This window comes from Panulirus ornatus, chromosome 53 (genome assembly GCF_036320965.1).
Source record: "Panulirus ornatus isolate Po-2019 chromosome 53, ASM3632096v1, whole genome shotgun sequence".
Lineage (NCBI taxonomy): Eukaryota > Metazoa > Arthropoda > Malacostraca > Decapoda > Palinuridae > Panulirus > Panulirus ornatus.
Genome location: NC_092276.1, coordinates 15182237 through 15209617, shown reverse-complemented (window position 1 = coordinate 15209617; position 27381 = coordinate 15182237). Strand labels below are relative to the sequence as shown.

Genomic DNA, 27381 nt, shown 5'->3' with positions numbered 1-27381 from the left:
CACTGGCGGCATTCACAGTTAATCTGGTTGGAGCCTGCAAAATAAAACAGTCAAAAAAAAGTAGTGTTCCCAACTGATGAGAGAGGCTGTCTAACACTGCTCATTTCAAACATATCTAACATTTATCAACAGATTTATGAGAGGGGGTTGTAACTGCGAGAAAAGTTTCTAATACACTCTGTAATACCCAACTGTACCCACAAACGTCTCGGTTCTCTCCGAGATCGGGGGGGAACTCATTACGGGCTAATACTTGGACCTTTACGGTCGGTGGAAGGCGGGGACTGACAAACCTCTGGCAAAACTCTGGGTACGTCGACAGGAGGGCAAACCTTTCTACCCGTCACTTCCCAGGCAGGTGCTAAAGCGTCTCCGTCTCCCCGGGTCTCCGAGGCCTTCACAGCTACGTCGTCAACTTCGTCACACACGGCTACCGCTGGACGTTGGATGATGCAGACTGATACCGTCGGTTCATAGGGACCCTGAAAACGGGCAGCCAAGGGTTGACCTGGCTGCTGTAGAAGCCACACCTCGTCGCCTGTCTCTACACTTCTAAATCGAGACCGTCTGTCACGCCACCTCGTCCTTCATCCACGACTCTCTTGAATGGGCTCGAGACAAATCCTCAATTCCTCTATCACAACGGAGGCTACACCAGGAGAGAGGGTATCACACAGCTCCCTCTCGCTGGTCTCACTCTCAAGAAGAGTATAACAGTGGTCAGAGGAGGTCATTAGCAATGGGCTCACAATGTCAATTAACACGGTCAAACCGACCTTTTAAATGGGAGAGTAGGAACTCGCCTGTCTCTACACTTCTGAATCGAGACAGTCTGAGTAGGCTTCCCTTCGCCTTCCCCATTACATGACACTGAACACCACTTCCTCAGGTCTCAACCCTCAGGGAGAGTCTTCACTCCCTGCGTTTCAACGGCTATGTCCTCAGGCACATGGCCTGCCGTGCCAGTTGTCATGGACCTGGCACCATCGTGGTTGTAGACAATATCTGGTACCTCTTCGTCAAGCTGCACCGCCTCCGTGGACTTTACCGGGCCCGTAGGCAACACCGGCATTGGGTTCATCTTCCCACCCGCTAGGTCATTGCCTAACACGAAGTCCACGTCTAAGACAGGAACTTATCTACAATCCCTACAAGATCATGGCCCGTGAAGAAATCTATTTCTGCCCTCACATTGACTAGTGGAGCTTCCTTGGGACCAGACAGTCTGTCTAGCAAGACTCGGTCTCCAGACTCTTCTCGCGGCACCAAGTCATCCACCATTAGGGACTGTAGCGCACCAGACTCCCGTAATACGGTCACTTTTCGTCGTACACCACATCTACTAACATAGCCCTTAGACAGGAATGCATTGTAGTTCCCACATAACAGATCCTATAACAAGGACAGATTAATCAGCAGTCTCGCAACCCCTCACTCTCCTAAGAGCAGAAACAGCCTCACCTACTTTACTAAATTGGCCCTAAAATTAAGAAGAGACCCAATGGCCTACAATTATATTAAAAAAAAGGTAGAGTCCCATCCTTCTTGGCCACTCCCTCACCTGTCCCTTGTAACTAACTCTAACCTGTTGCTCACTTTCCCCATCTTCGTATGTTACAGCAAGGTAGCAGAAGTGACTTAAATCCAGGTCCTCCCTCGCCCAGTAGCCCATTATCCTGCCCTCTCAATGTTTTCTCAACTATGTACAGATGTTAAGTACCCACTCGACCCACGTCCTATAACTTCAATCTAGTAATAATCAACGTATTGTTCCACTGCTCAACGACGATGTTAGTGTCGAGGGGGCGGCGTGGAAGACGAGGCGCCAGAATGATTTAGCACAACCCATTCACACAGGTGAAAGAAAATCGTAAAATACTTTTTCTTGTCTTGCAGATCTAGTAGATTGATCGCACACTCATAGTGTCACTATGTTGTGATGTTTAGCCACAAGTAACACTAAATTTATATGAAGATCCTTCCTTCCACACTGATAGCCAATCAAGTTGACTCCTCCTTCACTGCGCGTAACATGACTGTAGCAGTAGCGAGCTGTCTTCAGGAAGCACAACCAGGACGGACATATTTACCAAACATGCTGCTGATAATACCAAGGGGCTGAAGACACAGCACTGCAAGAAGCACAGCGCGCCGCTCCACACCACCAGCCGCGTACCCTACCTCAGGGGCTCGGAGAAGAGGAGGTGAGCTACGGGGCATGGTATATTTAGCATGAGGATGGTAAGCGTTCCCTGCTAGCTCGGTTGAGTGATTGGTAAAGCTCATGAGACGTGATTGGTTTGGAGGAAAGTTACTCAATGGTAGGTTTTGGAAGTTAGCCCTAGGAAGCGAATGGTCAAGACTGGTGGGAATATTCGGCGCTGATGACAACTTACTCGCCCCCCCCTCGGGAAGGGTGGTGTGAGGCAAATATTGAGAATAATTAATACAGATGTAATTGTGGTGTGACTCCTGGAGACGGGGAGGTCCTGCACGAGATAGGGGGAAAATTGAGCTGTATGAGCCATACTGACAATATATATATATATATATATATATATATATATATATATATATATATATATATATATATATATATTATATAAAGTCAAGTGAAGCAAAACAAAACAAAAAATAAAAGAATGATCCAGCTATCCGTAACAGCTGAAATGATATGTTTGTCTAGTTATGTAAATGTGATATTGCGGGACGATAAATGGGCTGTCATATCGGGGAATTATCTTAAGAACTGTTTTATGGTATTTGCAGGAGGGCGATATTTTCGGAGACTGTTAGATTTAGTTACGTTTCAGCCGAATATACTGAAGGAGTGTTGGGCGGGTGGACGAATTTTAACAGTAAAATTTAATTAGCCTGTGAGTCTACGTATCTTATAAATTTTTTGTTTGGAATGATAACGTCTCATGTCAGAGAGCGTAAGTGTGGAAAGCCTTTATATGAGATATTAATAGTTACGGTAATAGTAGAGGAAGATCAGAAGTATTGGTAATAGAAGTGGAAGAAAACGAGAGATTACGTTAGGTTCTCATTGAACGGGCGCAAACAAAAACATATTCGTGTGATATATATATATATATATATATATATATATATATATATATATATATATATATATATATATATATATATATATGTTTAAGACAAATGTAGCAACACTTAGAAAAAAGAATTAGGTATTATTTGACGTGTTTGTTGAAAAGAGAACAGTATAGACGGATAACAGATGAGTCACAGGCCTCAATTTGACTAATGAAACGGTAGACTGACAGCGTATGCTAGTTTCTCGCTTGACTTGTTGACGACAATGGTGTCTCTTGCCGCCCTCCACAGCGGATGTACTACTTCGACGTCGTGGCGAAGCCTCTGAGGTTCCGGGGTTACGGCGAGTACATGGTGGAGCAAGCGAGGGGTTCCTGGGTGTGGTACAACACTATCACCAACACCACCATGGCCACCCTGTCCCTCCAACACTACCACCTCGACTACCCCATGGGACGCCTCGCCTGGGATCTCGAGGTGAGTGTACCCCATCGGTAGGTTTACTTGGGGCGTCCAGGTGAGTTTACCGTGAAGGTAAACTGGCATCGGTGTTAAAAGGCGGATGTAAGGTAAGGTTGCAGTGAACCGTCTATCGATAAATGACATGAATGAATTAAGCTTATCTCTCTGTTAGTTGTTAAGGACGGATTACCTGCAAGATTAACTTTGAATCTCTTGTTTAGACCAGATTACCTTTCAATCTCTTGCTAAGCCTAGTTATTTTTATCATTAGCCGAACCTAGATTACTTTTGAATTTCTTAAAGCCAGGTTACGTTTTGATTCCTCGCTAAGAGCATCTTGTTGAATGTGTGAAGAAAGTCATTACATGTAAATTTTTACACGGGATGTCGATGTTGAGAGTTTTATGCTATTTTTATTTTATAATGAAAATTAAAAATTCATCATTGGAGTAAGAGAGTTTGAAATAAACCACCACATACTTTTACATAATGGGGAGTAGGTCGCAGTATCGGCAGACTTGGGCACGCGCCGCTCAAGTTTTCTGCCATTTTTCCGTTTTCAAATGTTTCCTCATCGGGAAATAAGATGAAATAAGAGGTGGTATGTAACTTTGCTGGAATAGTATTGGATCGATCTTGTATCTCCCGAAATAGTGACCGGTGCAAAACGTATCGTGACGAATGAATATGAACATATTCAACTGACGACCTGAAAGTGCGTGTAATGCGCTGTTGCCAGATGTAAACCCTTTGAACTCTTAATGTCCGGAGAATAACACTAAGGCTGAGAAGGACATCAGAGACAGTCAGCAAACAGACCATCAGGACTGTGGTAATGCGGATAACCAATACAGTGGTGTTACTGACCATAGGTGAACACGAGCCAGTGCGGGGTCGGACCCGCGTGGGTTTTGTTTCAGGGTTCGGCTCACACCCAACCCAGGTGTTGAACACCTTCCCTCGGGGCTGGTCGATAAATAGGTACTTGGCTTAGGCTGGGGTGTGTGTGTGTGTGTGTGTGTGTGTGTGTACATACAAAGACGAAGAGACATATCCAAGTTTCAGAGACTAGGCAACACTAGTGTTAAACTGTCTCCCAGTGCAAACAAATAATAGTGACAGAAAATACGGTAAAAGAGATGGCCAGAATTGATCCAGAGGCACAATGTGTTGTTAGGTTCTCCAGATTTTTGGCTGGCACATGTCTGTGTTTTTAAGGCAACCCATCCTCACTACTACGGGAAGGCCAGACGATGTAAGACATGAGTTTGGTCTTCTGCAGGAGAGTGTGTGTGGCCAGGAGTCCGGGCGTCGGGTACTGACCCTCTCCTCCTGCCGTCTTGGGCAGTTCACGTGCACGGACGGCTCCTGCATCCCCTTCGTCAGGCGTTGTGATCTCAAGTTCGACTGTGTCGACAAGACGGACGAAAGCTTCTGTGACATCGTCAACTTTCCTGAGGATTACAGGTCCAGGCTGCCCCCGAGACCAGGTGAGCTGCTCGATGTATAGGACTCGACATGTTTCATATAGGGTCGCGTCACATCACTGTAGACATTCCTGCATGTATTATAATGTGTATAAGACTAATATTTCACGAGGTCGAGTATACGAAATTTGAAATTTTGAAAGGACTGGTGTCTGTTGCAAGTAGTTCTTCCCGTGGGTGAAAGATGAAGGCCATCTCTTGAGTTCCTTTCCTCTCGACAGTGTCTGACCTGTCACTGCCCATCGCCGTCAACGTCTCCATCGACACTCTGAGCATCGACACGACCACCATGCTGCTCTCCGTGTCGTACAACCTCCGCATGACCTGGGCAGACAACAGACTCACAACAACCTCAAGGCCCTCACCAGACTCAACACAGGTGAGTGCCTTACTGAACATAACTTCAAGGCCCTCGTAAGACTCAACCAAACTCAAATTGTGTATTTTCTTGATGTACTTTTTGGCCATAATGATAATGAATTAATCAGAGTAAAGGGTTTATGAAAGTAACTGTAGCCAGAGGCTAAAAAGATGAAGGGAATCGCGGTTGGTGTCTATACAGTGATGTCACAATGCTTCTTGTGTATTCTCTCTCGTCATGAGGGTCTGGGTGTAGGCTCAGGAGCCATGCTAATGTCCCCTGTGTATTTGGCAGTGTCGTGGGAGCAGGTGCAGGGGTTGTGGAGGCCGCAGGTTGGCTTCATCAACACAGACGACATCCAACACACGGTGGTGGACCGGGACGCCGTCACCACCATCCTCCGACGACACCCGATCTACGTCCGCGACCTCTCCAACCCATATGAAGGTGAGATCACTGTTCTGCTGAGGTACACTGGGAAGGATAGGTAAAAGGAGACCTGGTGGTCCATAAGGAGGGTATCTGTCGTCTAGGCTTAAGAACAGTAATGCAGAAGGCACTTCCCTCCCCACCTCTCTCTCCATGAGTGTGTGTGTGTTTTGGAAGGGCTGCTGGGGTGTGGAGGTCACCAGGACAGGAAGTAAGGTCGTGGGTAATGGAATCTAAATTTTATCAAGACACAAGATTTTATATGTCCTATGATGGTAGTCAGGTTCATTGAAGATCACTAAAGCAACCTAGCAAATATGACGTTAACTTGAGGAGGGCTTTCAACCCAGGTACTAAAGAAAATTTTTCGGTTAGATTTGAAGGAACAAAGTTTAATGAAGCTTTGCCTCAGATGTAAGAAGGTCCTTTTTCAATCCTACTTTCAAAAAAAGTTTGCAGGATTGTTAGATATGTTCGATGACAGGGTGGCAGATATAGGGTATGCCAAGTGAGAGTCATGGAGAGTTGTTTGGTGAATAGAGAAGAGGTAGTGAAAGCTTTACGTTAGATGAAGTGTGGCAAGGCGGCTGGAGTGGATGGTATTGCAGTTGAATATTTTAAGAAAGGGGTGACTTTGTTGACTGGTAGGTAAGGATTATCATTACTTATGGGCAATGGTAAGGTGCCTGAGGATTGGCGGAATGTGTGTATAGTGCCATTGTATAAAGGTAAGGGGATAAAGATGAGTGTTCAAACTATAAAGGTGCAAGTTTCTTGAGTGTACCTGGCAAGTTTTTTGGGGTGGGAGGGTATTAATTGAGAGGGTGAAGGCATGTACAGAGCATCAAATTGGGGAGGAGCAGTGTGGTTTTAGTAGTGGTAGAGGATATGTGGATCAGGTGTTTTCGTGAAAGAATATGAGAAATATTGAGATAAACAGATGGATTTGTAAGTGGCATTTATGGATCTGGAGAAAACATATGTTGGGGTTGATAGAGATGTATTATGGAAGGACTTCAAAAGAATATACTGTGTGGGAGGAAAACTGCTAGAAGCAGTGGGATTTTTTGTCAAGGATGTAAAGCTTGTGTACTAGTAGGAAGAGAGGTGGGTGAATGGTTCCAAGTGAAGGTCGTTCTGTGGTAGGGGTGTGTGATGTCACCTTGGTTGTTCAGTTTGTGAGGAAGGTAAATGCAAGGGTTATAGAGAGAGAGGGCGAGTATGCAGTCTGTGGAGGATGAGAGGGCCATGGAAGTGAGTTGTTCGCTTATGATACAACACTGGTGACAGAGTGAATAACTGCAGAAGTTTGTGACATAGGTTGGAAGTGTGTGAAAGGAGGAAGTGGAGAGTAAATGTAAGTAAAGGCAAGGTTGTTAGATTTGAGCAGGGTTGAGAGAGAGGTTAGTTCGGCTGTGATTTTGAATAGAGAGAAATTGGAGGAAGTGGACAAGGCAGCGAATAGATCAGTGGAAGCGGAAGCGAGTCAGGGTTGGGGAGTTAGAGAAGGGCCTGGGAGCGCTGAGGGATGTGCGGAAAGAGAGAACGTTATCTGGGAGGGCAAAAATGGGTATGTCTGAAGGAATAGTGTAGTCCGAACAATATTGTATGGATGCGAGGGATAGGCTGAAGATAAGGATGTTAATGTTAATGAAATGCTTGAGGTGGCTTGATCGAGTAAGTAATGAAAGTCTGAGACAGATGTGTGGTAATAAAAAAGTGAGAGTTTGAGAGAGCTGAAGAGGATGTACTGAAATGGTCTGGACATATGGAGAGAATTATTGAGGAAAGGTTGACGAATAGGATATATGTGTCAGGAGTGGAGAACGGGAAACGATATTAGAAATGGTAAGATGGAGTGAAAAATATTTTGAGTGATTGTGGCTGGAATATATATATATATATATATATATATATATATATATATATATATATATATATATATATATATATATATATATATATGCTAATGTGTTTATTTGTTGTGGTTAGTTGAGATCTACCGCGGGGACACGAACCCTGTGTCGACCACGCGCAAGTATAGCACTGTCTTCACCTGCAACTTCGACCTGGTGCTGTATCCCTTTGACATCCAGATCTGTTTCATGCACCTGCAGATCCTCTCGGCGTCTTCTGAATACCTCATCTTTAACTCCAACGGTACGTGCCCTCATCTTCAACACCAATGGTTCAAATCTTCATCTTCCACCACAGTGGTACATACCTACCTTATCTTCAACACCAGTGGTACATACCTACCTTATCTTCAACCTCAGTGGTACATACCCACCTTGTCTTCAACTCTAAGTGGCACATGCCCACCTTATCTTCAACACCAGTGGCACATACCTACCTTATCTTCAACATCAGTGGTACATACCCTCCTTATCTTCAACACCAGTGGTACATACCTTCCTCTTACTGAGTACAACACCCAGGCACACACACGCTAAACATCTTCATCCCCAGCAGGATGTACCGTTCTCATCTTCAACCCCAGTGGTACTTGCCCTCCTCACCATCCACCCCACTAATGATAGTCCAGTCTCTTTCCACCCCACTAATGATAGCCCAGTCTCTTTCCACCCCACTAATGGTATTCCTACGCTAACATCCCACTAGTGGGATGTTAGCTTAGGAGGTTGATTATAAGAATGTTAGTTTGGAGAAGGATAATTGTAGGGGTGTTAGTTTAGGATGTTGATTGTGAAATGTGTTAGCAAATGATGTATTTTGAAGGATGATGGTGGTTTGAGGATTGTTAGCTTCTGGATTTGACGATTGCTAGAATGATGGTTTGGAGCTGTGTTAACTTAAGATTATGGTTTAAGTGTTTGTTAGCTTAGGATGATTTGTTTAAGGGTTGTTAGCCAAGAATGGTAGTTTGATGGGTTTTAGCTTAATATTTGAATATTTGTGTAGAAAAAATCTTTACTGTATGATGTTGGTTCGTGCAGAGTCTTACGTGGAGTACCTGGGGCAGAAGTTTCTCGTGGAGTATGGCATCGGCCAGGTGGACCTGCAGGTGGACAATACGATGCAGTACAGCTGGACGAGGGTTCGTATCCAGCTGATCCGTCGGTACGGGTACGCCATGCTCAACATCTACATCCCTTCCCTGACCCTCCTCATCATCAGCTACGTTACTCTCTTCTTCAGGCCCTCCATCTTCGAGGTGAGCATGAGTTGGCATCATCATCACACGGGAATTGGCCAGGGATGATTGAGATTATTTTCGCGAATGTTGTGAAACTTTGAACATTTGAATAGGTTGAGCGAAGAGAGACTGACTGATAGGATCTACCACATCATCAAGGGAGACACAAGAGAGAAATATAGCAGTCAGTTGATATACATCGAAGAGACGAAGCTAGGACGCCATTTGGTAAATATGTGATTGTCGAAGACGTCTTGGACAATCGCATATTTACCAAATGGCGTCCTAGCTACGTCTCTTTGATGTATATCAACTGACTGTTATATTTCTCTCTTGTGTCTCCCCTGATGATATAATTATTACACGAAAATGCACTCGGGAACTTGTGTTTCATTTTTCCCCGTGGACTCTTAGGAATATATATATATATATATATATATATATATATATATATATATATATATATATATATATATATATGTGTGTGTGTGTGTGTGTGTGTATGTATATATAGTACATTTAGCCAGAGTTCATCAAAATATCACTGTCATGGAATTATCAAGACTTGATTAGGAATATTACATCATTTTTCAAAAAGTTGACCGTATTATAGGTTATGAACATCGACGAAGACTATATCGAATCTGTATTTCAGGAAAAGAGCCTTGAAATATTTATTAAAAGTCCATAGAATTGTGAAATTAATAGAGATCAGTATGATACATAAGCACAGTTGTAGACACACGCATGTACTCATGATGTTACACATCTACACTAATATACCCATACCACCACACATGTACACACGTGTGTATTTCAGACGATTTTGTGTGAAGATGCGAGAGTGCTGCTGGCGATAGAGACAACCTGAGGGCTTTGATTTGGGAATATTTCCACAATGATATCTTTTTTAACACCGACTGTTTACATATGCTTTTTACGTTATCTTTTTACGTTTCATGACAAGTGCATTTTCCTTTAACTTCCATTTTTACGTTTGTTTCGTTTAAATCACGTTTTTACGTTAGTGTTCTTTTTCGCCTTTTGAAATAGATTTTATCCATTTTTTTCCCCCTCACGTCCACTCTTTTTACCAGTAATGAACTGACATTTCGTCAGAATTCACCCTGTTTTCGTTTTTACTATCGCCTTTGTTGTTCTGTTTTCGTTTTCGTTGTTTTGCTACTGAAGCTGCACCCTTTTGGAACCTCGTGTTCCTCTCTTATTGAATTATTTTCTTATTTTTTGAAGTAGTTTCCTCGGGTGGCCTTTGTTGTCCTTTCCTAGCGCTACCTCGCGCACATGCGGGGGGAGGGGGTTGTTATTTCATGTGTGGCGGGGTGGCGACGGGAATGAATAAGGGCAGACAGTATGAATTATGTACATGTGTATGTATGTATATGTCTGTGTGTATATATATGTATACGTTGAGATGTATACGTATGTATATGTGCGTGTGTGGACGTGTATGTATATACATGTGTAGGTGGGTGGGTTGGGCCTTTCGTCTGTTTCCTTGCGCTACCTTGCTAACGCGGGAGACAGCGACAAAGTATTAATACAAAGCAAAAAAAAAAAAAAAAAAAAAAAAAAAATATATATATATATATATATATATATATATATATATATATATATATATATATATATATATATATATATATATATATCTGATATATATATATATATATATATATATATATATATATATATATATATATATATATATTTATTTATTTTTTTTATTATACTTTGTCGCTGTCTCCCGCGTTTGCGAGGTAGCGCAAGGAAACAGACGAAAGAAATGGCCCCCCCCCATACACATGCACATACATACGTCCACACACGCAAATATACACACCTACACAGCTTTCCATGGTTTACCCCAGACGCTTCACATGCCTTGATTCAATCCACTGACAGCACGTCAACCACGGTATACCACATCGCTCCAATTTACTCTATTCCTTGCTCTCCTTTCACCCTCCTGCATGTTCAGGCCCCGATCACACAAAATCTTTTTCACTCCATCTTTCCACCTCCAATTTGGTCTCCCTCTTCTCCTCGTTTCCTCCACCTCCGACACATATATCCTCTTGGTCAATCAGTCCTCACTCATTCTCTCCATGTGCCCAAACCACTTCAAAACACCCTCTTCTGCTCTCTCAACCACGCTCTTTTTATTTCCACACATCTCTCTCACCCTTACGTTACTCACTCGATCAAACCACCTCACACCACACATTGTCCTCAAACATCTCATTTCCAGCACATCCATCCTCCTGCGCACAACTCTATCCATAGCCCACGCCTCGCAACCATACAACATTGTTGGAACCACTATTCCTTCAAACATACCCATTTTTGCTTTCCGAGATAATGTTCTCGACTTCCATACATTCTTCAAGGCCCCCAGAATTTTCGTCCCCTCCCCCACCCTATGATCCACTTCCGCTTCCATGGTTCCATCCGCTGCCAGATCCACTCCCAGATATCTAAAACACTTCACTTCCTCCAGTTTTTCTCCATTCAAACTCACCTCCCAATTGACTTGACCCTCAACCCTACTATACCTAATAACCTTGCTCTTTTTCACATTTACTCTTAACTTTCTTCTTTCACACACTTTACCAAACTCAGTCACCAGCTTCTGCAGTTTCTCACATGAATCAGCCACCAGCGCTGTATCATCAGCGAACAGCAACTGACTCACTTCCCAAGCTCTCTCATCCCCAACAGACTTCATACTTGCCCCTCTTTCCAAAACTCTTGCATTTACCTCCCTAACAACCCCATCCATAAACAAATTAAACAACCATGGAGACATCCCACACCCCTGCCGCAAACCTACATTCACAGAGAACCAATCACTTTCCTCTCTTCCTACACGTACACATGCCTTACATCCTCGATAAAAACTTTTCACTGCTTCTAACAACTTTCCTCCCACACCATATATTCTTAATACCTTCCACAGAGCATCTCTATCAACTCTATCATATGCCTTCTCCAGATCCATAAATGCTACATACAAATCCATTTGCTTTTCTAAGTATTTCTCACATACATATATATATATATATATATATATATATATATATATATATATATATATATATATCAGGTCGTTGCCTTGTATTCACTTTTACTTTCGTGATGTTTTTCGTTGTCATGTACGTGTTCTTGATCACTGTGGCCCCGGGTCAGGTACGTGTGATGACAGCGCTGACCGCCCTCCTGGTTCTGGCCACACTGTTTACCCAGGTCTCCGCCTCACTCCCCAAGACCTCCTACTTCAAGATGGTGGACATTTGGCTCCTCTTTTGCATCGTCCTTATTTTCCTCATCATCATTTTCCACACCCTGATCGATCTGAAGGTGGACTACGGCGATGGGGCGTCTCATTCTTCCACCACGAAAGCTTGGATGAATCGTCCTCCTTCAGGAAGCTCCAGGATTTCCGTGATCAAAGTGAGTCCGGTTACTGCTGACGAAGGCGATGCCGCTGCTCCTGGTCTCACAGGGTTCTTCGCAAAGCCCTTCAAGATCAGATTCGATCTCCAAGCCCTCATCATCACCTCGAGGTTCACGATGTTCATGATCTTCCTGGTGTTCAATCTGGCGTACTGGGGCACGCTAGCTGCAGGGTCGGGTCTTGTGTACTACTACTGACGAGGGAGATGGACGGGCGTTGCCACATTTCCAGGACATATATGAATATCCTCACACACGCATCAGCACCAGATTGAACTTCTTTCCTTCTATGATGAACTGAACTTGTACATTTCTCCTCGATTAAGCCAGCAGTGTCTGGCATTTTTAGGATAATATCCAACCCCGAATAATGATCCACTCGCTCATTTTCGTGTTCAAATATATTAATTCACCCTTGAACTTGTCCAGGGTATTCTCAATAATAATATAAGGCTGACTAGTATGTTTCTCATTTAGGTGTGGTGGATCTGGTAATTAGAAAGAGTAACGGTAAGACAGTGATAGAAAGTAAATAACACAGATCGTAAAACAGGGCAGTTTACGCTGGGAAGTGCACGGGAACATGGATACAGCCAAAGAGGTGGATCATTTATGGGTCATTAGGAGGGAAGATGGTTCTCTTGGATGATCTTAGCTATACCCACAGTGGTGGTTCATAGGCAGACTAGTGTATTTTACCTCCTGTTGTAACACTTGTAGTTTACTTAGTTTACTGAACATGTTTATACATCACTTCAAAGTAATGGTAAAGCTTTGTGGTATTAGGCATTAAGTTGGGCAGGTGCATCCTGCCAGTAATGTATCGCATTAAAACATGGGGTAGTGTGTGGGGGTATTTTTCCTAACCTAGCGACCTGTTTGTCACACACCTGTACTGGAAGCCCCTGTTGTAAGTTTCCCCAAGTCGGGAAACTCTACCACAACGAGAAAACTGACCGGAAACACTGCGCTACTTTCACGTAGAATATTATTGTGTTTACAGGAGGAAATACCTTCCACATGCTCCATACGTTAAGTCAACACATGATGACATATCGGGAGAAATTTAGGACAAACAATGCAGTCATTTCTCAGTTGAATATCAAATTTTTTTTTCAGCATGCGAGAATTAATATGCAAAGATGATGTCAACAGGTGCAAAATAATGTACTGCGAGGGAAAACGTGGAATCTAGCAATCGCCACAAGTTGCAACATCTGACTTTTATTATTATTCCATAAATGCAATATATTCCGGAAAAAAATTATATATGAAGTCCTATGAGGTCACGTTTTACATGTTTCTGGAGGTCAGTGTCGTACACTAGCTTGCCATGGATAAAACGATCGCGTTTGAAGCAAAACGATAAACAGGCAAGCAATCATGGAAATCTTTGTCGTTTTGAATTTTCGACAGCCTACGAGGTGATCATGTTTACCAGGAACGCCAAATTAAGTTTGTGAGTAATGATGCTTAACATTTTGTTCAAAGTAAACTAATAGAAAAAAAATACTTTTTAATAGACCAAATTCTCAGGTGCTCTTCTAACATGTATGATAATGTACGCAGCGGAATGTTGAATGTTTTGAATACCAGTAACCTTAATATTTTATGATTTGTGAGTGGCTGCGCCATTCTTGGTTCTCTCAATCATGTTGATACCATCATTTTAAGACGAATATTGATCGTAACTTGGTCTGTTGTTGAGAATAGTGTTCATAAAATAAACAAGGAGATATCGAGTTACAAAGGGAGGTTAATGTATTTAGGTCTCATGATTTATATATATATGTATCTGCTGGTACATGAATTTTTTTTCATACTATTCGCCATTTCCCACGTCAGTGAGGTAGCGCTAAGAACAGAGGACTGAGTCTTTGAAGGAAATCCTCACCTGGCCCCCTTCTCTGTTCCTTCTTTTGGAAAATTAAAAAGGAGAGGGGAGGATTTCCAGCCCACCCGCTCCCTCCCCTTTTAGTCGCCTTCTACGACACGCAGGGAATACGTGGGAAGTATTCTTTCTCCCCTATCCCCAGGGATAGTACATGAATTATGAAGTGAATTTAATCGTTTAGTTTTCTCACTCGGCCGCCCGCGGGGTGTAGTGATATCCCAGTTGTAATCGTATTGTCAGGTGGTAGGCCTAAGGCATCTCATTATCTTCTCTCCAGATCTGTATTTTCCCTTTTTCTTACAAGTTGGGGTGTAACGTGACGAGCGCTTCCTGGGTGAGGAGGGTCAAGTGTATGGCCGGTACCAGCGTCTCTGAGCCATTCAGTGTTCGGGTTAGGTGTTACCCGTCACTGTTTTCCAAGCTGCACTGTTGTTGATATGTAGCCCATGAATCCGTCTATCATCGTGTAGTCTGCTACCTACCCTCCCAGGAGAGGAGTCAGATCCCTGAGCATTCTTACCTCGGCTCCCAACGGTCCTGGCCGGGTTCTGTTCCCACCGAGCTCGATCTCTGCAGGGAAGTCATCTGAACGCTCTGGTCACCCGCAGGAAATGTTGAGTAGTCGGGTTGTATCATGTTGCCAGATTCTCATCTTGCATATAAGGGTCACGTGCATCAGGTAGTGTTGTGAAGCCGGGACGAGACGTGTTGATGCGTCACAACCATCACACGCAGTGGCTAGGCTTGCCTCGTCTGACGACATTCAGGGGGAGTTATTGTGGTTAGGTTAGTCACGAGACTTAAGGTAAGCGTATCGGTCATGGTGATGGCAAGTCCGCAGCAAGTACTCTCATGTGAATGGTTGGGAATTGATATTAAGAGACAACGAGAAAGACTATGTGAAGGGCAGTGTTCATGTTATTCTATGTCGGCATCGCCACGGCCTTGGGAGATCGTCTAGTTACCAGTAGCTAGTAACGACACGGCACGGAGCTGGGAGGAGCAATTAATGTGACTGAAATGATGAGCACATCATTGGAGATATTCTCAGTTAGATAATCCCAGAAGGTTAACGTACACTAACTAACCTCAGGTGTGAAACATGAACCCCTTTATGTATATGGGAGTGATCGCTTAGCTCGCTCAACACACACCGTTCACATCCTTAGTGTGTAACATTTCCAGGTTAATGTTTATTTTGATTTTCTGATTACACTGTATTTTTGTTGAAGACACGTACTCTGTTTTTTGTGGTACATTTATTTTTTTAATCCATTGAGTTTTGTATATTTTGGTTTTAAGAACTTCGAATATGATTTTTTTTCACGCATATTTCTTAACTAGTTTTCTTACTATTGCAAAGCACATTTTTCACAAGGTAATTCTATATGCTGGTCAAATTTCTTCTTGCCTTGTGTCTGTGTCATATCTTGTGTATGTTTTGGTTGTGCACGTTTCTGGTTCTTCACATTGTTATCAAAACTGTCGTCACTCCGGGATATCCCGAGTCTTGGTAAGACGCTGGCAAACCTGATGCCTTATTACAGCAAGTCACGATCCCGGCGGCTCCTGGGACTGAGCGGGGCCAGAGGTCTGGCCGGTCGAGCACCTTACCGGCCAGGGGACTGGTCGGCAGATGACCTGCGCGGCCAGAGGACTGGTCGGTCGTGGACCTGCGCGGCCAGAGGACTGGTCGGCCGAGAGGGGCCTGAGCCTTGACCACCCGTGGAAACAGCTGTTGGAAGGCCAGCCAGCTGGGAGACGGTAGCTGCTCCCACTGAAAAAGGATTTCTATCAGTTTTTCTTACGCGTGGTAATTAAACTGCGGGAGACACTCCCCGGAGAGCACGATCAGGACTTTATATGTTATTCTATCAAAAGAAGATGACTCTAACCTCAGGTCGTTGCTCTGATGGCTTGCTAACAGGTCAGGTAAGATATGGAAAGAGAACGTTGATGATCAAGGAAGACAACGTATGAGGTTGGCATATGGCTCAGTGAAACTTGATGTATAACTTCCATTGACTTTACACATGTGACCTACGTACGTGTATATATGATAACAGCAATGATAATAGTAGTAATAATAATGATACTACTACTACGACTATTAATATTGCTACTACTACTATTTCTTTTCGTGTTCTTTCGCCATTTGCCACATTATGAATGGCCTAATATGTTCCTGTTCACTTTCTAACAGGTAGTGCGCCTAAACCACAGCCCCCTATGCAGGCCCCACAGACCTTTGTATGGTTTACCCTCACCGCTTGATATGCCCTGAGTCAGCCCATTCGCCACATCGTCCCCTGTATACCACATCGATCTGCTCCCATGCATCCTCGCATAACAGTAGTAGTAATAATGCTAATAATTAAAATGATAAAGGTAATTATCTTAAAGAAATCAGCGACAATCGGTGATTGACAGTGGCATAATAACATGAAGTTGATATTATTAAATGAATCCATCATACATGTCACATATACCGCTTGTAGATTATTTGTTTGGTTGCTTATGTTGCAGCTGCCAGTATTTAAAGATGAATCTACAAAAAGTTTCAGTTTGTATAATATACTACAAATTGTCCAAAGAAAGTATTAATTATCATTATTATTTTATGATGCAGAAAATTACATGTTAATATTCTTGATAGTAAATATAGATGCTCAGTGTCTGTAAATTAAGTCAAATCCTGATTATTTCTCTATCGTACGTAAATTCCAATAATAAAGTTCATACGGGTTTTATAGGAATAGATTTGGAATATCTAAATTTGTTATATGTGAATGATTGAGGTGTTAGGGCGATATGCACGAGACGACAGGTCTGGCGGATGTGACGGGTTGTGTGCCCGTAGCATCGTTGTAATGTGCTGTTGGGATGTTACGTTACAGGTCGTGATGCGTTATGAGTGTTGGTGGTTTAAGTCGTCGTGTGCGACAGGTCGTGGTGTAACGTGACCGGTGGTGGTATAAGATGAAGAAGTCGTTGTGAGAGATTAAGACAAGGGTCGTTGAGGTAGTCACGTTTAGTCGTGGTGGAAGGAGTTAGGTTATGCTGTGACGCAACACGACGTAGGGTAACGACAGGTCGTGTGACGCGTCACGGAGTGACGTTACTGGACATCGTGTGACGAGACAGGTCATCTTGTGACATGTGGGTCATTGTGTGGGATGACAGTGTCACGGAGCAGTTCGTGTGGTCATTACGGTTTTATTCGTGACAATTTTCTATGTATGAAACTGTGTAGTCTCGAATTTTCGTTGGACTTAAAACATTCATAGATAAAAGTTTAGCATACGTACTTAATATTTTTTTTTTTGTCTCGAACTCTTTCTCAACAAGTGCATTTGCATAGTGGAAGTTGAAATTAATCAAACTTCATGAAATTATGGTAATAAATGAGAGAGAGGTTTGGTAGCTCGCTGGACTGCTTTAGATAACGTAAAAAACTACACAACTTTTCGCATGAACCAAGAATTTAACCTAACCTCGATAAACCGACGCTCTTGTCGGTGTAGGAATAACGTTACCATAACATTTATATCGCGCGAAAGCCGTTCATTGGCTACAATTTATCGTAATTTATTATCCTAGTTGGGAGAATGGGAAGTCAAGTTAATGGAGAGGGTTAAAATTGTTAAAGATGTTTTGAGGCGACTTGGCATCACCGGCGTCCCACTGGGCGAGTGGAGGATCTCGTTTTCTATATCAGCCAGTGTGCCTTTTTCTCTAGTGGAGTAAGGTTGCGTCGGCGCCTCGCTCGGACTTCTTGTATGAGTGTCGTTATTATAACCAGAGAAAGATTTTTACGTCTCGCAAAATACACTTGTGATTTACAGTTCTCGTTGAAACAGTTGCCCTTACGATTTCAGTTGTGACAGATGAGACAATGTTAAATCGTTGGCCGGAGTGACTTGGATTGCCTGCGAAATTTTTTGGCCTTGTTCTTCAAATTCTAACTTAGGGCTTGTCAAACGTTATTGCCTCTGTGTAAGTATGAGACTTGAGTGGATGTTTCATTATCAGTACTTTCATCATTCAGATGATCTATGCAAAGTAGGCTTAGAATGTCACAAAGATTTTCGAAAACTTCGAGGCGATTCTTCAAGCTTAAACTTGTGGAAAGAGTCGGGTTGTTTACCGATGGGGGAGGAGCTGTCGGGTAGTTTAGGTAGTTCATGTTGTGATGCTGCTCCTTAGGTGTTCATGATGCAGTGATGGCGATGCTAGTGACAGTGATGAAGAGTGGTGTCAGTAGCCATGGGATTGTGAGTGTTTGGTGATGATTCCCACAGGTTTGATACGCGGAAATGATAGTGATAAAAGTGACGACATTGTAATTGCTATGATGACATGCAGTAAAAGTGATGTTACAGTGACAGCGAATGGTATCTGTGGACGCAGTGATGCAGTCAGAGTGATGATGACAGCAAGTGCAGTAATGATGTGACTAGACTGCTACAGGGTAATTTCAGACTTGCCGTGATGTGATGATAGTGAGAAGTGATGATGGTGACTGGTGCAGCGATGTTTACATTGACGGCGGCGTGGTAATTGCACACTTGCAGTGATAGTGGTGATGGTGACTTAAGACTATGATCGAGGCGACGAATTGATGGAACAAGGAGGGCGCTTAAGTAGTTACTTGCACTGCATTGTTAGTTAGGTTGATGTTAGAGTGATGATAGATTATTACCTCTGTTAGATTGACACAGATTCTAGAGTACAGTGAGTAAAGGGGGGCAGAGGATTAAGGTTTTAAGCCTACTGTATTGATATGACGAAAGATATTGTTTACATGTATTGATGGGGTACCGTATATTGTCATCAGTGTTTACTCATTGTTAAACGAGTGTAGGTGAACTCAATCATCGCATCGTTGATGACTAACGAGTGTTGAAAAGTGTTGCCATAACGAGTGTGCCTGGTCTTAGAATTATCTTGAACGCCTGAAGTTGTGCAAGTGTTGGCGACTGGCGGTCGTTGGCTGGTTATTTAATTAAGCTTTAGGCCTATCGGCTCCAGTCCCAGGGTCATTAAAGCCGTCACCTTGGACATATAACCACCACCAACCGAAACAAAATTTAAAGACCTCTAGGTGTTTTAAGGTAATTCCAAGACCTCATACACTCATGGACCATGGATTGTGGGGTTATAACTTGACGTACTTAATGACCCTGGCAAGCGGTAGGCCTAAAGCCCATGGTAGCACCAAACTCTCCGTACGTAAGCGAATACCAGTGAGATTTACTGAAGTTTTAAGAACTTTTAGGTCGTGTCAATTGTTTATTGGTGATGTAAAAAGAAACCTAGAATGCAAGTAAATCGTAGGCCTGTCTATTTGAAATCGTTTTCTTATTTGCTGTGTTTTGCCTCGCGATCGTCCCATTTGACATGATTGCATGCTTACTGCTTGATCTGGACACGTTTAAAAAGAATATTGGCATATTCATATGTTGACAGTTCATTTCATATAAAGAACAGGTTATTTTAGGGTAGTTTTATAGGTTAATTGATTACATTGCGTTGATCTGTATATACGCCCCAGGGTATAACCACTGTAAGGGACGGACCACAGTCAGTTTTAATTCCCCAGTTATTGAAGTGATAAAGAACTCGCCGAAGAATATGTTGATAGACCAGTTAGTTTAAGCTTAAACTAGATAGATTCTGTTGAGAGTCATTCGTTGCAGTGCATTGGAGTATTGTTATGGATGATCTCAATCATAGTGTTTTGATACACTTACAAGTGCGTTCATTATTGCAGGAATGTTGCATAGATTGCAGTTGCTCGCATTTAAGGATATGAGACTAAATCCTTTTATGCATTTAAGAGTATTTAATCTGATGAAGAGCGTAGTCTTGATGATGAAGTGCATGATTTTAACTGGAGACTAGTTTTAGTAATGTATAGTATGCCACTTATGTAGTTGACTTAAGTATTAATTTTGATATGTTGTTGACGGAACTCGGGTGCTCACGTACTGGTCACTTTAAACAATGGCATTTGAAATCATGGTATTTGTGCTGATTTGTTTATCGTTCATCTCCAAACTTGGCTTGATCGGTTTATGAGAATGGGTTGACAACGCATAATAACTTGGATATTGTTTGAGAATGTGTTCTTACGTCTTAGAGAAACCGGATCTCGAATGAGGCATTGTGCACTTCGTAATTCTTGTAAACTAAATGAATCGGAGATAAGATGTTCTCTTGGAACTGGACAAGGTAATCAAGTAAATACTGCATATGTAGGTTTTTCTCCTTTTGTCAAATTGTAGCTTCAGTTGACAGTGAAATGTAGGTCTGGTGTTATCACGCCAGCGGTCAGACGTCCTGGAACTAGGAATCTGCTCGGTTCTTTCCTCGTATATCACTTGGGGGACAGATGGCAAGAACACATTCTCTCCGTATTTGGAAGAATAGGACAGAAGAATGGAAGAGATTATCTGATATGTTCCAGTGATTGGCAGTTTGGTATATGGGCCTGAAAAGAAAATTGCATGTAATTTATGGCTGGATGTGTCTTTTTGCAGAGTCGGTCGTTTTCTTGATCAAACTGGTAAACGGTATGTTGTCGGATGGTTATCATTTGGGTTACTTGTGTTAATTTGAGTGAGGTTAGGGGAAAAAAAATAATGAAAACCTTAAAAGTTTAGGGATGGATTAGTGTTATGTCAGGCAGGGTAGGTTAGGGGTAGCTATAAGAAAAGAAAAATAATGTTAAGCTTTGCTTTAAGTTGATTATTAGACTTGATTACAAGCCTAATTTGCATGCAAAGAATTTGTACTTTATAGGGTAATTGTGGGGTTTAAAATTCACGTGGCTAATCCTTCTTTTTTGATGATCAAGTCTTCACGGTTGACATAAGAAACCTTGAGGGCAGCAGGTTTGTAGAACGTGGAGGTTAAGGGGAATTAAGGATAACAGGTATGCATTTACGATGTCCGAAAACCTAGTGTTGACACCCGAGCCTAGTATTGTAAGGATGGCCTGACATGGTATTGAAGGGTAGGCTTAGAAATTCGAGTGTTGAAGGAGAAGTCTAGCGTAGTTTGATGAAAGGTTAGCGTCGTAGGACTGAAAGAGTATATGAGTAGCATATTGTTGTACAGAAAGCGCAGCAAAAGGGAAGAGAGAGAAAAAGGAAGGGGGATAGCGTCGCAGGACTGAAAGAGTATATGAGTAGCATATTGTTGTACAGAAAGCGTAGCAAAAGGGAAGAGAGAGAAAAAAGAAGGGGGAGGGGGGAGTCTAGCTTAGTCATGAAGCAAATGCAGTCTCTTTAAAACTCGTAAATCTAACATAATCTGAAATAATCATTGACCTCATGATTATTGTCTGCTGATGACATCATGGCATTCCGACCTAAAGCCCCAGGCAACCTCTGTGGCAACTCCCTCCTCGATAGCTTTGGGACGCCATGTTGGAGGCTTAATTGGACTAATCACCTCATTGTTATGAAGGGTAGACTCCACAAATCAGATGATCATTTCCTTATCATGATCAACCGTGATATCAGGTTGTGATCTAGGATAACCTATATTCAAGAAACCATTAGATGACTTAGACGTCAGCCATCCTAGCTAGAGACATGAGCCATCCTAGTGAGTTTCAGAAGGTAACCATTCACTGAGCGTAGCCGTTAAGCTTGCGTTCAGACTCGGCCAGGATTTGAATTTTTCTTTTTTCTAATGAACGAAATCATGTGTGGTATGGCATTATTTCTCGCTACGGATGACGATTAATTCAAGATATGGCTAAACGTGGAGGCGCCTTTCACCTGACATGTGATTCGGCTTTTCCATTACTTTGCAATGACTCGGGATTTTTTTTTTATATATACATACCGTTGGTTATTTTCTCTTGATGTCGTGAATAGAGCTTGCATGATAACCAGCTCTCTTGATATGTCGATGATGGTGACCCTCGCCATTCTTGCAGCCCCGGATAATTACCAGTGGGTGCAAATGGTTCGGGAAAGTAAAGTGACGCAGTCTTTCTCATGACCCAGAGGCTGAAGATTTAAGCGCTTACTTGGATGATAAATACGTGTACTCAACAAATCTCATCCTAAATTCTGGTAATATTTTTTGTTTGAAGAAATTTTGAGTCACTGTAAGTACGTCACATATATAATTTTTTTTTTTTTTACCAGCGATATTGATGGCTTTCCGGGACATTGGTCGCCAAAACTGTGACCAGACTCGACGATTGAAAGTAAGGTTGGCATAGCGATTGTGTCATTACTGCGTCTATTTCAGCTCTTTGCTCATCAGGTGCACTTTGGAGGTTTACCACGGTCTCTGTTGAAAACATATTTATACTCATGTTGTCCACGTTATCTCTTTTTATATCTGCTATGAGATGGATGGTCAAAGGCTGGGTGTTTTTGTTCTTATATTGTTGGTGAAATTAATTTGCATAATGATACGACTGTTGGAAGAAAGAACAGATGGTTGTACTTTGTAAAATGAATCCGTGTATTTTGTAATATCGGAGTCCAGTAAAAAGATACATTAATTACACGTTTGTATGATACTGTACTGCCTTCGTTTTGTCTTATCAGAAATTGATACTGCAATACTTTGTCTAATGCACTTCATGGAACACTTGGGAGTGGGATTAGCTTGAGCATTCATTAGGTATTCAATACTGCGAGAATATAGGAACTCAGATTTACTGGTTTTGTTGATTTATGACATGTAACTGACATACAGAACTCCTGGACTTGTCTGCAAAAGTATTTGATGTGTGGAAAGGTAATTGTGTGCCATATCTCGTCTAGATCATCTCAAATTTAAAGCAATGACAGACAAATTACCCCTTTGTCGTGGTCTTTGACCTACGGAGGATAGTTAAAGGTTCGGAGTGAAAGTTTCCAAAATAATGTTTATGTTGTGAGGACTGTAGGTGTAAGGGCGTCTACCATTTATATTTATTTTAAACTTTTACATCGCTTGAGGAACATTTAGACATTCTATAGCTAGAGAAGTATATGATATATTGAAATGTAATGGGAGGAATTATTCTTATTTACAGAGAACATGCACAAGGAAGCAGAAGTGTGGACGCTCCAGGCATGAGTGATTCCTCGACCTGGCCTCGGCAACCCTGCCTCCGTTTTCTGTGGGTCCACCTTGAGAAGTGACTCACTTCTGGTGACTGTTTAGCTTCCTGCAGTGACTGCAGTTCGAGTCATGTTGACGTGCACAGCCTAGCTGGTTGTAGAAGTTCCGGTCTTGCTGTGGTCCCTGACGGCGATGAGTTGCAAGCCGTACCAAAAGACAAGGCTAGAGCATGTTACGTAACGGCGGCCGGAAGTCCGTTTTCTTCCCGGCAGCCTAGCCTGGCCACACACGCCGGCTTTTGTATATATAAGATACCCGGTGTTTCTCCTCACCATGGACGCCAGCAACGAGTTCAAGGTGTACCTCTCCCCTTCGAGCGGGTCATCCTCGAAGTCGAAGAAGGGTGAGGGTGAGGGAGGGAGTGGGGTACGACAGAGGCTGGTGCCCGTCATCAACAAGGTTTTCTCCCCATCACACTTCATGCTGGCGCAGAGGAAGACGACCGTGTACAAGGCCGTCTCGGGTGTCTCCTTCCAGGACATCGACATAGGAGGCAAAAAGAAGTGGAGCAGCAACAAACGGGAGAAGAAGGAGAAGAAACAGGACAAGAAGGATCAGATTTACACAGCCGCCAGCAGCGAAGGGGAGAGGTCGCTGCAGAGCACCAGGAGTGACAGATCGGGGCTGAGCGGCAGCAGCGTAAAGTTACTGCTCGGGGGCAAGGGCGAGTCCCGAGGGGAGACCCGGAGGCTTCGACACAGTCTTGGCAGCCACGCGGAGCGACCCTCAACCTTCCTCAGCGACAACGTCGAGAAGTCGAGTGACAAGAAGACTCGCATGAGGTCGGCCTCCAGGACGCGGAGCGTGAGCGCCACGGAGAACCTCTACCTCACGCAGGATGGGGAGACCAGCTCGGAGAACCCGCCCGTAAAGCCACAGAGGTCTCGCTCGGCCTCACGACCACGCAGGCCTGTGACCAAGGTCTCGATGACTCATACCGCTCATACCAACACGAGGGAGACTAATGGCAACTCGACGGAAAACGAGAAGCAGGAGGACCCTGAAAAAGAAAATGGCAGCCAGAAGAATGAGGGAACCTCTGGCGGTGATGAGCAGAAACGAGACGGGAAAGGGACAGAGAGTAAAGACTGTGAAATGGCTGACGAAGATGCCTATGAACGGTCTCGAGCGAGACGAAAGTCAGACTGGAGTGGAAAGCCGGGTAATTCTCGCGAGGGGAACAAGTCAGAAACTGATAAGAAGACCAAAGGCGGTACGAAGACCGTGGAGGACGAGGAGCCCGAGGGTGGGTACTTCAGTCTGGAGAAGGAAGAGAAGGGCGGCGGTGAAATAAAGTTCATCTACGAGGCCCTTCCCACGAACGCTTGCGAGGAGTACATGGAAAACGACCAGTGCGTGGAGGCCATTTACGTGTGCCAGGTGCTCAGGAAGGACCCAGACAACGAGGCCGACGAGGACGACCACATCTACGAGAACTACCAAGTCATCAGGATGACAAAGGACGGCAAGCTGATCACGGAAGATGACGAGAACTACGAGAACTACCAGATCATCCGGAGGGTGAAGGAAGAGGAACTGCTGGGTGTCTCGTCGAGGACGCCGGACAAGCAGCACCAGGACGAAGACGCGTACGAGAGCATGAACTTCGTGAGCGAGAACCCCCTGGCCCTGACGCGGATGACGGCCACGCAGGCCAGGCTGAAGAGGCAGCGTCCTCTGGGTTCCATCGACTCCATCCCTTTCATCGACGATAGTGATAGCTCGGCCGACGAGACGGAGAAGCCTGGGCCCAAGGGCTCGACGTCTAAGAACAGCATCACCGTCATCACGATAAAGGAAGATGACAACATGGAGGTCACACGGAAGCAGAGCCCTCTGCGAACCAAGCCTGCGCTGCTTCGATCGCAAGACGGGACTGATGAACCATCCACGAAAGAGAGGGACAAATGCGACGGCCATTCGGGTCCAGACCGGGAAGACGGAGTCGAGTCCAGTACCGGTAGTGGCGAGACGCCCCAGTCCTCGGAGACCTCAACGCCCAAGCGACCCACTAGGCACTCCTACCCAGCAGCCTCGCCATTTATTCCCAGACTCTGCGACAAGATCGGCCTCAGACTGGCTCGGTTTTCCTCAGTATCCGAGGAGGCAGGAGGAGGAGGGACGGCGGGTGTGAAGGGAGGGGAGGGCAAGGTTGATGCCAGAGTCAAGAAGAGCATGAGTCACAACGATGTCCAGACTCATCTGAAAGGCACTGGACCGGTCCACTCCGAGTCCTTCTCCGACGACGATATCAGACACAACGAGGACTTCGAGTCATTTTCCGAGACGGATTCGGATCTCGATAACCTGGATTACGACATGTTTGCTCCCAAGGGAGGCAGAGCTGCCGGGACCAGATCCCAGTTGAAGAACAGGAACAAACCCAGAGGCAGATCGCTCTCTGCGTCGCATGCAAGTCCCCTCATGACGTCGACGCCGTATGGAACGAACAACGACTCTGAGGTGTTCCCAGCTGGTGGTTCCGGCGGCCCGGATGGTGATCTACAGTCGCCAAAGACCTTCCAGGATCTTCTTGGTGACAAGCACTTGAATCCTCCAGACACAGACGTGGAGTCCCAGTCAGGGGATGGGATAAAGTTCGACAGGTTGGCACCCCTGATGATCCAAGAGTCCAGTGACGCATCCTTGCGAGGCTCGCTAGACGTAGTGGTTAGGTCGCCTCGGGCTGGGGTCGCTGCAGCCGAGATGGGCGACCGAGTGGTTCTCGATGACGCCCACTCTTTCACCTGGTCCGACGCCGAGAGTGAGTTCGAGTTCATAGATTTTAACAAAGCGGAGCCACCCAAGACTTGCGTCGTGTACCAGGGAGTAGCAGTGTCGTCCACCGTCTCCACGGCGACCACGACAACCACCACGACCAGCGTCAGGACGGAGAGGAAGGTCGGCACCTCCGTCAAGAGGGCACAGAGCATGAAAGGTAAGGAAAAAACCCTTTTTTCTTACCCCTGTTGAACTTTAATCTCTACTGACCCTCAGGGATGTGTTCTGAACCTCATTATATATGAAATTTCTACCTTTCATTGTCCTTTGGACCTCTGTGTTCTGGCTCAGTGTGTCTTGCTTGTTCATGTGTAGGTTCCAGTTACTGGGGGATCCTACTAGAGGCTGAATGATGATCATGTTAATGCTCCTCGTCTTTAAGGGACCGATGGTCATTATTAGGACTGAGCTATACTGAGATTGGTGTCATTTGTAGGTATCTGGTTCTAGGCTTCTTTTCTTACACAGTTTACAGGTCATTTATACCATTCCATTTGCCCTTTGTGAACAGTTGATAAAGTCTTCAGAACTCAACCTAAACGAACTAATGATTTACAGAGTAAACCGTACAAGCCCCTCGATGCCAAACTATTTTCAGGATCTTTGAGAACGTTTACATGTTCAGATAATTTACGAATGATTAAAAGGTTATAGGTGTTGGGGAAAAACATAAGATTTAATAGAAAACGGGTTCCAAAGTTTATCGGCGTGAGGAAAGAGACTTACATGATCACGGCCCAACCTTCCTTCTGTTACTGACTGACGAGGATCGCTGGTGTTAGGTTTGTGTACTATAGTGTCTTTGGATAATCCAGGTTAGGAGTACAAGGTAATCTGAGGCTGTATGGCTAGTTGATCCTGACCAGTGGTACTTACTTCTATAACACAGTATTACTGGGGTCAGTGTAGGGCAGTAGTTTGATCCTGACCAGTGGTACTTGCTTCTATAACACAGTATTACTGGGGTCAGTGTAGGGCAGTAGTTTGATCCTGACCAGTGGTACTTACTTATATAACACAGTATTACTGGGGTCAGTGTAGGGCAGCAGTTTCGCCTTACCGGAAGCAGTATACCTGGTTAATCCTGGGCGCGATTATAGATTAATACGAGTAATCTTGGCGGATTACATTGGTGATT

General features: G+C 43.9%; 2 protein-coding genes across 5 annotated transcripts in view; both read left to right on the top strand.

Moving 5' to 3' along the window:
* The window catches only part of LOC139765252 (uncharacterized), a 35371-nt gene extending 21914 nt beyond the window's left edge, over positions 1 to 13457 (top strand). The window contains 8 exon segments of the mRNA XM_071692587.1: positions 3352 to 3537; positions 4805 to 5012; positions 5231 to 5350; positions 5353 to 5388; positions 5665 to 5817; positions 7792 to 7959; positions 8757 to 8974; positions 12164 to 13457. Coding sequence (XP_071548688.1) covers positions 3352 to 3537; positions 4805 to 5012; positions 5231 to 5350; positions 5353 to 5388; positions 5665 to 5817; positions 7792 to 7959; positions 8757 to 8974; positions 12164 to 12628 — 1554 coding nt within the window. The 3' untranslated portion in view covers positions 12629 to 13457.
* A 4594-nt stretch (positions 13458 to 18051) lies between these two features.
* LOC139765257 (uncharacterized) overlaps positions 18052 to 27381 on the top strand; it is a 951164-nt gene continuing 941834 nt past the window's right edge. For 2 of the 4 annotated variants that reach the window (XR_011716625.1, XM_071692595.1), the window contains exons 1-2: positions 18052 to 18320; positions 23374 to 26400. Coding sequence is in view for 3 of the 4 variants with exons in the window: in XM_071692595.1 (XP_071548696.1) it covers positions 23736 to 26400 (2665 nt within the window). In the remaining variant the exon portion in view is untranslated. The remainder of the gene's footprint in view (positions 18321 to 23373; positions 26401 to 27381) is intronic. The other 2 variants (XM_071692594.1, XM_071692593.1) reach the window with 1 other exon arrangement.